Source organism: Protopterus annectens, chromosome 4.part0 (genome assembly GCF_019279795.1).
Source record: "Protopterus annectens isolate FY-2018-M chromosome 4.part0, PAN1.0, whole genome shotgun sequence".
Taxonomy (NCBI): domain Eukaryota; kingdom Metazoa; phylum Chordata; order Ceratodontiformes; family Protopteridae; genus Protopterus; species Protopterus annectens.
In genome coordinates, this window is record NC_056733.1 from 1305590139 (window position 1) to 1305603329 (window position 13191).

General features: G+C 38.3%; 1 protein-coding gene across 5 annotated transcripts in view; it reads right to left on the bottom strand.

The window, feature by feature from the left end:
• The window catches only part of ACSL6 (acyl-CoA synthetase long chain family member 6), a 1926773-nt gene that overhangs the window by 1172172 nt on the left and 741410 nt on the right, over positions 1 to 13191 (bottom strand). For all 5 annotated transcript variants that reach the window (XM_044069184.1, XM_044069185.1, XM_044069183.1 and 2 more), the window contains exon 9: positions 1186 to 1237. In XM_044069184.1, the coding sequence (XP_043925119.1) occupies positions 1186 to 1237 (52 nt within the window). The remainder of the gene's footprint in view (positions 1 to 1185; positions 1238 to 13191) is intronic.

Consider the following 13191-nt stretch of genomic DNA (forward strand, 5'->3'; position numbering starts at 1 on the left):
GACCAAGAAGATCGACAAGCAGAAGACCGACCCGACGGATGAAAGCACACGCCGAGGATGCCGAAATGGGAAAAGGCTGTGTAAGTATGCGTAGTGACGGACGTTAGGGTGCGAGTAAGGTAAGTGGGGATAGGGGTGGGTTAAGTGAGTTAGGGTTAGGGAGCGGGTCAGGTAAGTGTGCGGTAGTTATTGTGTTTTGTTTAGGTGTGGTATAAGCGAGTTTGGGTTAGGAAGAGGGTTAGGTAAGTGTCGTAGTGATTGTGTTTGGGTTAGGGGCGGGATAAGTGAGTTAGGGTTAGGAGCGGTCAGGTAAGTGTGCGGTAGTGACGGACCTTAGGGTTAGGGTTTGGGTCAGGGTTGTAGGTAGTTGTGTATGTGTGGTTTAGTGTGGGTTTGTAGGGATTTTGGTGTGCTTGTGTTGTGTATGTGGTTTTGGACGGGAATGTGTTTCGTTGTTGATTGTGGTGTGTGAAGTGTATGAGGTTTCGTGTTTGTGTACCGTCGGTTATTTCGTTGTCGGGCATGTGGGATTTCGTGTTTTTGTACTGTCGGTTATGTGGTGTCGGTGATTGCGTTGTCGGTGTTGTGGTGTTTCGTTTATGTGAGGTAGAACCATATATATACATATATATATATATATATATATATATATATATATATATATATATATATATATATATATACATATATATATATATATATATATATATATATATACACACACACACACACACATATATATATATACATATATATATATATATATATATATATATACATATATATATATATATATATATATATATATATATATATATATATATATATATAGCAACTACTAGCAAATAGTTTATTTCCAAAAACGAGTCCATTAGGTATCATGATGAAGCTTTGCATGGTCTCATTGTAGTGTTAAACATGTTGGCTTTCTTATGAAAGTAAAGCAAATGTAACTCTAGACTGCTAATTCCATATATTGATATTTACCACACTAATTTATGTTTTTTTTTAACTGTGCAGAACTGTAGTGAAAAGAACAAATTTTAAGTAATATGTACTGCATGCTGGAAATCAACAGTTTGCACTGTAGAGGTCAGTATTCTAGAATACCTGAGAAAGGGCCAGAACTAACTTTTTGATACTTAGCAGTGTCTATAAAACATTTTAAACCCTGTGTGTCATTACCTGTTGTTCCACTTGTAAAGCACACAATGGACAGATCATCTGGGCCTGGAGGCTGGCAGGATTTTGAAAAAAAAATATGTTAGACACATTTTCTTAGTTTCAGCATAGAAATTTTTTTTTATATTTCAAAAAAGTGCTGTTTCATGCACACATCTAGACATGAAAAGATCTTGAAAACATTCACGTTTGTAGTAGTATATTTTAAATATCGCAGCAAGGCACGACGTAGTTGAAACATTATTGCCTGCTTCATCAATAACCTGAAATATTTCATCACATCATGACAGAAGTTGGTGCTGCAGCTATTGTACATCTCAAACAATTACAAATCACTGCAGCTTTAGAAAACCAAACATTTAACTGAAAATGTCATTAAGCACAGCATAGATGACTTATAAAACACCAGTCTGCAAGTAGTGCATTTTTCTTCACAAATATCGAATAAACCTTGAAGCTAGGAAATAAAACACTGAATTACAAACCTCATGTGTTACAAATGACATATTTCATCCACATATACTATAGGTTCATATGTGTGTACTAGGCTAATGACTTCCAGGGCCTTTTTAAGCCTTGACATGCAACCCAAATATCTGACAAGTTTTGTTACCTTTGATAAGTTTAAGCAGGGGCTTAGGAGATGAAACATTTACAAGCAGGGGCCTAGGAGATGAAACATTTACAGGCTGCCTGTGTCTGTTAGAGACATTGGTGCCAAACCACAGATGAATTTCCGGTTCCCCATCCAGTTGCCCAAATTACACTTGAATTGGGTTGGGGGGAATTCCGCTTCACATGGATGGGGAGCCTGTTTCAGAGATGGGGTAGTCTCTGGGATACATACTTGTCTCTCTAGCAGGTCCTATTTATATAACAAAAAGGCTTAAGTCTTTATAATGGGTAATTCTGGTGCTGTTTGCTTTGCAGATAGGCAGGAGGTCCATCAGGGTGGGGGTCTGATAATGCCTTGTATGCTAGACATAGATCTCCCCTCAACAACCTGTAGAAGACAAAATACAGGGATAGGGCCTTGAGATGGTTTGCATAGGACATGTTACTTATGCCTGTATTCATTTAGTGAGGAACCTCTGTGGATGTCTAAATTGTTGGATGTGCCTGGTCAGGTACAAAGCAAAGGGGAAATTGTGCCCAATGACAGGTCTGATGAATGGTGAATACAGTGGAACAATGACCTCCTTGGATCTAGATCCCATACTTTTGTTTGGAACAATGACCTCCTTGGATCTAGATCCTATACTTTTGTTTGGAACAATGACCTCTTTGGATCTAGATCCCATACTTTTGTTTGGAACAATGACCTCCTTGGATCTAGATCCCATACTTCTGTTTGTAAGTCACACAACATAGAATTATTTCTTCACTACTGAAGACACTTAATGGTCAAAGGCTAGATTACTCTATGTGTGTCCCTAATTACTGACTCATCTCTTAGAGGTGTGTTGTCAGTATGATAGTTAACAGGGGTGGGTGACTTCCCGCAGGATAGTATTATGCTTTTTAAACATTTAGTTTTAGTCCATGGCTCTGACACTGGCTATTTGTCTGTGTCAGCCCTTCCTAGAGTGTTGGTGGGGGATTCTATGACTGCTCATAATTTGCAATAATCTGCAAATTTAGTCAGCAAGAGGACCTTGGCATTGTACTTGATTTCAGAGAAGTAAATGCCAAAAAGGAGTGATCTCATGACTGATCTCTGATGGAATCTGCTTCTGATTAGCCTCTTTGTAGAGGTGGACTTCCTAATTCTAACTTCCTGGTTCCTCTCTGTGAGCTAGCTGGCTATCCACCGGGTGACATAACGGTGTATACCTAACCTCTTCAGTTTGTCAAAAATGCATGAGTGGGGTATTGTGTCAAATACCTTGGCCAACTCAAGGTAGGCAGTTTGAGCCATTTTGCCCTAATTCATTGCTTTGGTGACCTTCTCAGAGAAGTCCACTAAGCTGAGTAGGCATGACCTGCCCTTGATGAAACTAAACTGGGCTGGGTCCAGTGTCTAGAGGTTTCCTATGACATTATCAATCATTTCCATGATAATTCTTTCAATGGCTTTTCAGATGAGACTAATGAGATTTATGGGTCTGTAGTTTCCAGGGTGTGTAGATGGATCACCCAAAAGTACCTCACTAAGAGGATCAAAGGGCTCAAACAGATGCCATATGCTGCCCGGTTAAAGAAACTCCAGCTCTACTCAGTGGCATACCGCCTGCTCAGAGGCGATCTGTGCCTGACTTATAAAGCCATGTCCAACCCGGAATTAATGGACATGCTGTACCTCAGAAAATCCAAATCCCATCGAGCTACGCGCTCGAGAGACTTGAACCTCAGCACTGAAATAAATAGGACATGCTGGAGGGACAGATTCATAACCCAGAGGCTCCCTTCACTCTGGAATAAAATCCCAGTCCAGATTAGGCAGAGTCCCACACTGACTCTCTTCAAGAGGAATCTTGATGAGTGGATGGGAGATCATAGGTTTACCCCGGCTATCACTTCTGTGTCACTGTTAGACAGAGGCACAGTATACTAACCTCAAAAAAAGGCATAGCAAAATTAATTTAAAATGGGTGGCAAAAGCCAAGCACACACTGACTAGGCTTATAAATGCCCTAGATAGCCTAGTATGAACCTATGAACCTATGAACCTATGAACTAGGTATTGATGAAATTACAAGGTTGCGTTTCAGGAAAAATGTTTGCTCAAGGTGTCTGTGCCTATACAGGGCACTGCCAAACACTTGAGGGTAAACTAATAAGTAGACCCTGATGACTTATGGATGAAATATTTAGGGAGATATTCTGAAGTTAGCTTAGATTAGATAACAGCTAATCAATCAGTACTTACTAAAAATAAAGAATTAACTTTGTCAAGAATGATGAAAACAGGGAATTTCCCTGACTGATGATTGCCTGGCTACTAATAGTGCTGGTCTCACCACAGCTTCACGCTGCTGGGATACAATGCTCCTTTACTTCTTCCCTTACCAGAAGCAAAACAGTAGCACCAATCCCAAGATGAGAAGTGGGCCACAGGTATTTTAGTGATCAACAGTCTTGTCCCAGATATTGCAGTGATCTATAGGCTAGTTGTTTCTTTTTTCTGGTAGATACCTTGAATATCAATCAGACCAATCAGGAAGGTCCAACACAGACAGTCACTCCCTGCCCAAATAGAAACTGTCTGGTATCAATGCACTCTGCTTTCTTTTGATCAGCATTCTCCGTGAAATAGCATCGTTATTCTCCTTCCCTCACCATGAGCAACTCAGAAGCATTAATCGCAAGATGATTTCTGAGAGGCAGAATATGGGCTCTCCAATAATTGATGGTCTTGAACTAGATGTTGTAGATTCTAAAGGCGAGATGGAAAAATGGCTTAATATCCTAAGAGCTGCAGAGAGCATCAAGCAGTTAGATATAAAAGGGGAGGTTAATTAATCTTTAGCAATCTAAGTGGACAGCCACTCATTTTAAAAGTGCAAGAAAGAGTGGCAGTGGGTGGGCACTTTGTATTCTATGGACTACAGTGGGATGGCCAATAAATTTAAATAGTCAAAGTGCAGTGATTTCAGAAATTGGTAGTTTTGTGCCTATTCAAAATAGCCAATAAAAGAAGAGAGGGAAGGAAATATGTGGACAAATTAGAATAAGGGCAGGCAACTAGAAAGACATTGGAATCTAAAAACTCAATAGTACCAGAGTGGGAGAAAATGTAATTTCTGTGTGACTCACAAGGGGCACATTTGTGGTCTCTACCAGTTTAAATATTCAATTAAAAGCAGAATACCAGTAAACCACAATGTAAAGAAAATGCACTGCAATATGTGATTTACTTGTACTTTTTTCATCTGTCATGATTTTTAAGTGGAAGTTTTAAATATGTGATTTACTTGAACTTCTTTTCATCTGAAGAAGTTTGACAAATTGTTAAATGAAAAGCGATTAATAAATTTTGTTCGTGCTCATCTTTCAACAGGCTTCATTTGGTTTTTCTAGTAGTCTTTTTCTTTTATTTGTTTTTTTTTTTGTACCACAATATACAACATAGAAGAAGACAATTACATAATACAAAATACAAGAAAGCAAAAACAAACTAAGCTTTCCCTCAGAGCAATCTAAGGCAGAATCTGGGTGAGGTTTTTCAGTATTTCACTGAAATGTATTTTACCCCTTAAAGAGAAGGTTTAGTTCCTAGGTATAACCCTAGTTCACAGGTAATTTACCTGTTCTAATTTCTGTACAGCTCACAAGAGACATAGCAGCGGTCTCTTTCCTAGTTTAAAGATACAATTAAAAGCATAATACAACTAATATACAAAATATAAGAAGGCTATGAAGCAATGCCAAATACAAGAAGGGAAAAACAAACTAACCTTTCCCTCACAGCAATCTATGGCAGAGTCTGAGTGGGCTTTTCCAGTAAAGCTCAGAAATGTCTTATTTTACCCCTTAAATAGAAGAATTAACTTCTAGCTTCACCCTCAGTTGATAGCTAATTAATCTTAATTGACCTGTTCTAACTTCTTCGTGACTCAAAAGAGCCACAACTGTGGTCTCTTTCCTAGTTTATATATGCAATTAAAAACAGAAAGTAAAATACACTGTAAAAAAAATACACCATAATATAAAATATAGAAGAAGACAATGAAGCAGTACAAAATACAAGAAAGCAAAAAGAAACTATTTATTTATTTTACATTTATTTACTGGGAAAGTCTGACTGGACATGTAACACTGAATAATTTCTCTTACAAACAAAAAACATTTCACATGGTACATAAACATAAGACCATAATATTATACATCTAGTAACATCATGATAAAAATTCTTTAAATATACAGCAACTATTTTTAGGATGAACTGAGCACACTATACAGGTACAAAAGTTGAATCACCATAAACTGTACAATAAAATCAGTAAGAAAGTATGTTTGTTACAACAGACATTGAGATGAAGAGATGTGAAGGAAGAGTGAATGGTTGCAGGATAAAGTAAGATCTACTGTCTGTAAAAAAGAAGGGTTCTACCCTGTGTGAGCAAGTAGGAGGTGGAGTTAGTCTAGCCAGGGGTGTCACAGTTACAAATCCGATTGTCTAGAAGGTGTGTTTTTAGGGATTTTTTTAAACTAAGTGATGTGGTGGCAGATATGTGAGTGGGCAGGGTGTTCCATTGTTTTGCTATAAACTAGGAGTAAAGAGAGACACCTACAGAGTTGTTGGCTTTAGTGACATGTAGAAAAGGTTTGTAATTGGAGCAAAGGACCCTAGTACTGGAAAAGGCTTGTATTAGGTTTTGCAATGCAGAGGTTCTCGGGGGTATAGAGAATTTTATGGGTTAGAATAAGTTGGTGGTAAAGGAGTGGTTGAGGAAGCTCAAGCTAGTTTAGTCATTTAAGGACAGAACAGTGGTGTGTGCGAAGTGAGCTCTTGGCAGCAAACTTTGCAATCTTGTTATAACAAGCTTCAAGTTTGTTAATATCGGATTTTCTAATATTGGTAAATATTGGGAGGCATATAAAAGTATAGATATGAGATGTGCTTGTGCTATTTTAGATCTGGTGCTGTCTGTGTGGAAGTGTTTGTTTATATAGTGCACCTAGTTTTTTGTGTATTTTCTTTATGGTGAGTGAAATGTGAATATCAAATTTCATGTTGCAGTCTATTTCAACTCCTAGAAGTTTGGCATGGGTGACAGGAGAGATAGTAGTCCTGTTGTTAGAAGTGAAAGTGAATGTGGGTATGGGGGTGGAGTAAGTGGTTGAAACTAACCTTTTCTGGTAGTTGTATATTATTGCAACCAGATTTCTAACCTGGTATAATTTAGAATGTTATCGCTGCTTTAAAACATTTTCTCTCATTTAAATTTACTAAGACTAAAATCAAAAAGTAATTTCTGTCCAGTATAGTGTTACATAGCTTTACTTCAGGAAAAATAAGTAAGCTGTCCCTGTATTTCTGGGATGAATATGTTGAATTACATCGTATTATTGCAATCAGTTTGCGAGCAACTCACTCATGATATATTCATATGTTGTTCAAGTGGCGACAAAATTATTCAATATTATTGTGTCAATTTCTAAGTAGAATTTAAAATGTAACCAGATTTTTAGGCTGTTGTCCCCCAGTTATTTTAGGTATTCACTACATTTGTTGTACAATGATGTTGACAGGAATGTCTGTCATTGTTATTTAATTCCAAAAGCTTCCCTTCAGTTACAGCAGAAAGGTAATGTAAAAGGTATAATTGGTAATGTCCGTTTTTATTTTGTTAGATATTACCACAATCAGAAAGGGCTCTTGTAGATAACTGCTGTTTCTCTTCCTACTGGAACTGATTGCTCCACTATACATAATTGCCACTTCTGTCTCACTGCCATTGCACCTATACATACCAGTCAACTGTCCAGATTTTCGCACAATGTCCAGCTTTTTGCCACATATTTTTGGTCTGGCCTTTATAAAATCTGTGACTTTCTAGCAAATCAGCGGGATGATGTGAGGACTGAAGTCAATAACTAATGATATACATTTGACATGAACACTGTATCTATAGCAGCCGCCAGGTTCATTTTACTTTTCATTAAGTCATGTCGATAAAGGACGCTACCCAGGAAGAGGAATTTTGCCATTACTCCAATTCCTGTTTCAGAACCAATGTGATGCAATACTAATTTGGAGTTTACACACCCCTTTTTTACTTTCAGATAAACTTGTTTTGTGATAACATTATGAATTATACCATGTTAGAAATCTGGTTGGGATAATATCTAAGTACCCCCTTTCCTTACAGCAATTTATGGTAGAATCTGTCAACTTTTCCATGAAAGCCCACTAACACATTAACTTACATCTGAATGTATTTTGACATCAAATATTTTACTCAGTACCTTCTTATATTACAGTCAACACACTACCATAACAAAACAAGAGTATTATTTCATTAGCTACAACATTCTACAATTACATGTGGTACATGCTCTCTGACAGGTCTTGTATATTAAAAATGACACCATTAATTCACACATACCTAAGCAGAATTCACACTTACACTTAATTTTGTCATTTTTACTCTCTACCTGTATATTCTAGACATTTAAAAATAGCATCATATTAACATACCAAAATAATGCATTACTAACTGCAACTGTCCAAAAATATGGGTCTATATTACATTCTCGAAAGCCGACAATGTTGAATCTGACATTGTCGACACAAGAATAGCGAAACTGCAGAACATCGAACAAGTAAACTGAAATCTCCGTAAGGGGAGATTTCCGTTTACTTCATTGTAGTGCGGTCTCGGAGTTGGTATATTTAAGTAGCAGGGGGTGTGGGGGGTGCAGGGGGGCTTGCCCTCCTGCCTACACTGTTTAGTTTTTTTTTTTTTGTTATTTTTATTTTTTTTTTCTGAACCTTCGATGTTTTAACAGTTCAATCACTAAACGTCGACCTTTAGTAATTCTAACTGATAAATATCGATGTTCTAATATAGACCCCAAAAATATAACTCATTTTAATGTGCACAATATTTCCTTAGTCATCACAGCTGCAGCATATAGCCTGACTGCCACAGCTCAGCACAAATCATCATGTCCCCTAGCACATGGATCCAAAACAACCTTTGAAGTTTCTTCTCATTATAAATTCCTAAAGATTTCAAATTCCCCTATATTTTGTATTTCATATAAAATCTACAAAGTGTACAATAAAGAGATAGTGATGTGGAAGAAAGTATAAAAAACCAAAGAGCACGCTCTGGTCCAAGTTACCTGTTGCTATACACTGAAAGGTACAATGACCACTTGGTAGGTTATATTTAGTTGGGGCATGGGGATTGTACATAGTGAAACAAATTTGGTAAGTCAGGTTTTGCTGAACTAAGTTTTATCCATCTATATGTATCCATCTTTCTGGAATGTTTTATTATCCCCAACACTGATAAAATTATAAAGAACTACACACACACACACACACACACACACACACACACACACACACACACACACACACACACACATATAAAATAGTCAACAGTTTTTTCTGACATAGATGTGAATGAGCTGTTGCAGGACATTCAAGTCAAACCTGCATGGACAAATTAGCTGGAGTGTTTTATTGGGGATTAAGTGGGATAACCCCCCACTGCACCCCTACACCCACAGATTGCACAATACTGGTGAAAGTTCATATTCCCCAACCCAGAGATTATGCAATCTCAAACACCAATCAAACATCTGTTTAGTTGAACAAACTGAGTCAATTAAACATATATTGACAGTAATGACAGATGACTAAATTAGGCATTCTCATATATATAAGTTCACTGTCTGGTCATAATATATCTGATTTAATAGTTTGTTCAAGCTCAATAAATTTGAAAGGATGACCAAGTCTTTTCTGGTAAAAATTAAAACATTAGCAAAGAAGCATTTAATCTGCATGCATAACAATCTTTGAACTCAGTTAAACCTAAAAGTGATATCTCCGAAAATTAAATGAGCAGCAAACTGTCTGCCGAAAACAATTATGAAAAAACATCTTTAAACAATACTTAGAGGATAGGCTTGGAGAATCAGTGAACACCACTGGATACCTGACATTCCAAAGGGGTGAATCAATATATCAGGACAGCCTGAACACAAACTGTACCCCCTGCCTCAGCCTGCTCATCCTCACCATCCTCATTAGAGGCAGTAGATCCACCGGCATCAGGCATGGTGCTGGACAAAGAATCACCTGTGAACTCAGAAATGTAATTTATACTCAGTGGAGGAATAGTGATATTTGAAAATCACACTTTTAAATAGCATACCTTGTTGAGAGGGTTGTGAGGTGGAATTCCTGATGTTCCTTTACAACCCAGATCAGACAACATTACTAAGTTTCCAATGACTAATGGGTCAGGAGGACTTACAGCTACTGATACAGAGGAAGAGCTCTACATAGCTGGGGCATCTTCTTTAGATAGTCTTGGTGCTGGTGATGCTCTGCACCAGTATCCAGCACTACACTCTGGGGCCATGTAGATTTGTCACTGCCTCTGACAGAGGCCAGAAACTCCTTTATTGTCATTAGAGGTAATGTGATCAGTGGCTTACCAACCATTAGCCTGACTTGCCATGCCACGTGAGCAGCTTATTTTTTCTAAAGCATCAATAGTGCTGGTGGCCCTGTGATGGACCTTTAAGTATATATGGTTCTGCCACTGACAGCATTAATGTCCACCACCATGTCTTTCCAGGCACAGTAGTAGTAGCAGGCCCAGTCAGCAGCATCCTGACTAAAGAGCTGTCGGCCATGGAGGTAGAGGACCTGGATTACCACCTCATTAATCATTAAACCAACCCCAGCCCCTTATACCATCCCTCAACACCATCTTGTGCCATCACTAGCAATTTCTTGTGGATGTTTGTTGTCATTCTAAGTAACGTACAAAGAAAATCCTCGTGCAAACATTTATTTGAGCTGAATGTTTTCTTTTTATGCATAGACTGACTAACATACAACATTAAAGTGTATCTGAAGACTTCACTTACATTTCATAAGTAACTCAACAAGTTAATGCATTGCCTTTCAGTCTGGGTGTGCTGTTGACTGTGGGTTTCATTCCCCACATGGGTTGTATAACATGGCATTATTGTTACATTGGAAGTGGGTGTTTCTTGTTCATTCAGTTATAGTAGCTTGTAACACTGTAAGGAAATGTCTCAGCTGCATTTTCTGATTGTATCCATACTTCACTGTCCCTCTCTGTCTCTCTCACACACACACACACACACACACACACACACACACACACACACACACACACACACACACACACACACACACACCTACACCCTCTTTGTCACTATGCTTTCCATTATATACATTTTTTGGTTTATTATTTTGTTTTTCACCATTTATTTTTACCCTTATATGCAGCAACGTCCAAGTGTGCACCTATCCCTCCAGCAAGGCCTATCAGCACTCTCAGTGGTTAAATATTTTTTGAAAGGATTAGACATAACACCCGCAACATATAGGTCCCAGGCTACCATAGCAATCTATATTCCTCCTAAAGTGGGCACTACAGGCAGCTCTGTAATTAACAGTGCTGTTTTTCTACTCACCAATAGCAGTGCCAATGGAGATAATAGCATTTTCACCTATTGGCAGCTGGAAGACACAGTGAGGAGGGTTAATTGAAAGGAGGCTGGATGCCGCATTGGTCATCTGAACTTCCTCTGTCGACTCGTTAAGCTGCATTGCTGCTGCACACTGGCTCCACCATCCAAGCCAGGACTCGGAGATGAGGGAGCCCAGAGTGCTGAGTAAGCACCCACTGGGTCATGGCTCATGTTCCCCTCCATTTTGCTTGTATGCCAGCCACTGTTTGCTGTCAAATCCTCTCATCACTACTGTGATGAGCCCTCTCTGGGCCAGTGATCAAGAAGCCTAAATCCTCACCACTGACACCTGTGGGGAACGTTCACTTTCAGAGAAATAACTACACGCAGTATTTCCAGATGCAGCTCTCTGCACCAAATACAGTTTCCCTTAAGAGCACACAGGGAATGCCGTCAGCCCGGGGTCTGGATTTCTTTATATATGTCTCCCTCCAGGACCCCACTAAGGTTCCCCATTAGCACAGCTACAGCGTTAAGTCCTCAGCTAAGTGTCCAAGCCAAGTCCTCCAGCACCCTATCTGTGAAACCAGTGCTTTGTATCCCTGCTCCAAGTAGCTGACACACAAACACTGTGAGATTTGATTTTTCCCACACAATCACCTGGGAAAGGCTGGCACAGATTTACCTGCTGTGCCCACATTTACCCAGAGTATTAAGTAGTTACCACTGCCTCCAGACACTCCACATTCAACTATTCTAAGGCCCTTAACAAAGGGTGTCCAATTATACTGTGCAATATTAATACTAATACAAATGGTAGTAGTTGACCAAGACAGCCAGGCCTTTAGGACTGGCCCACAAAGTGTCACCAAATAAATATAAGCACTCTCAAAGGTGAAATATTTTCTGAAAGGACTAGACACAATACAAGTTTTAATTATAATTAATAATAAATAATACAAGAACATGAAAATACTGAATATATATTTACAGTAAATCACAGAGTTCAAATCACAGGGAATATTGAAAATAAGACTGATGGACAGACTCAGACAAATAAAGAAAAATAATATCTAAACTAAGCTTCACTTTATTTTCCTGACTGAATCTAGGAGGATTACTATTCCCTACTTACTTAGTAGAGCAAGGCAGATGATGTGGTGAATGGTCCTTCTTGTTGTCAGGCCCAAGACAGAATACTCAATACTGAGAGATTTCTCTTTGTAATATCTAACATTTTCAAGACGGCTGGCAGAATGACCTCATCTGTTCAGCTGGCAATAGTTTCTCACACTATTCCCCATTGAAGTTTAAGACAGCATGTTAGCATAGATGTGATAAGATGCATATCTAAAGTTTGTTAATTTTTATGGCAGTGCTTGGGGCTTCCCCTCTTTTCACTGAGCTAATGAACAAAGGCTTCTTGCAGATATGCCATCTCCAGTCCTGTTCAGAGCTGTGAGATAAGCACTTCCATGGCCCAACAGGTGGTCCAATTAACAGTATTTTTCTTAAAATAAGCTATCTGTTTATCCCCTTCTTTTCCAGTGTCTTTTGCTAACATATATACATACATACATACATACAGTCTCACATGTATATTCCTTCTCTGACCAGTAGGACCCACTGTTGATACATCTTTTAATAATAACAACTTTACAAACACATTTTGATTTTCAAATGCCATGCAGTTCTTATACATTTGTAACATAAGCATATGTACAAACCAGTTTGATATTCAAATGTCACAGAGTTCTAATACATTTGTAAAATAAGCATTTGTGTAAATCAGTTTGATATTCAAATGACATACAGTTCTAATATATTTGTAACACAAGCATCTTGTATAAATCAGTTTGATATTCAAAGGACACA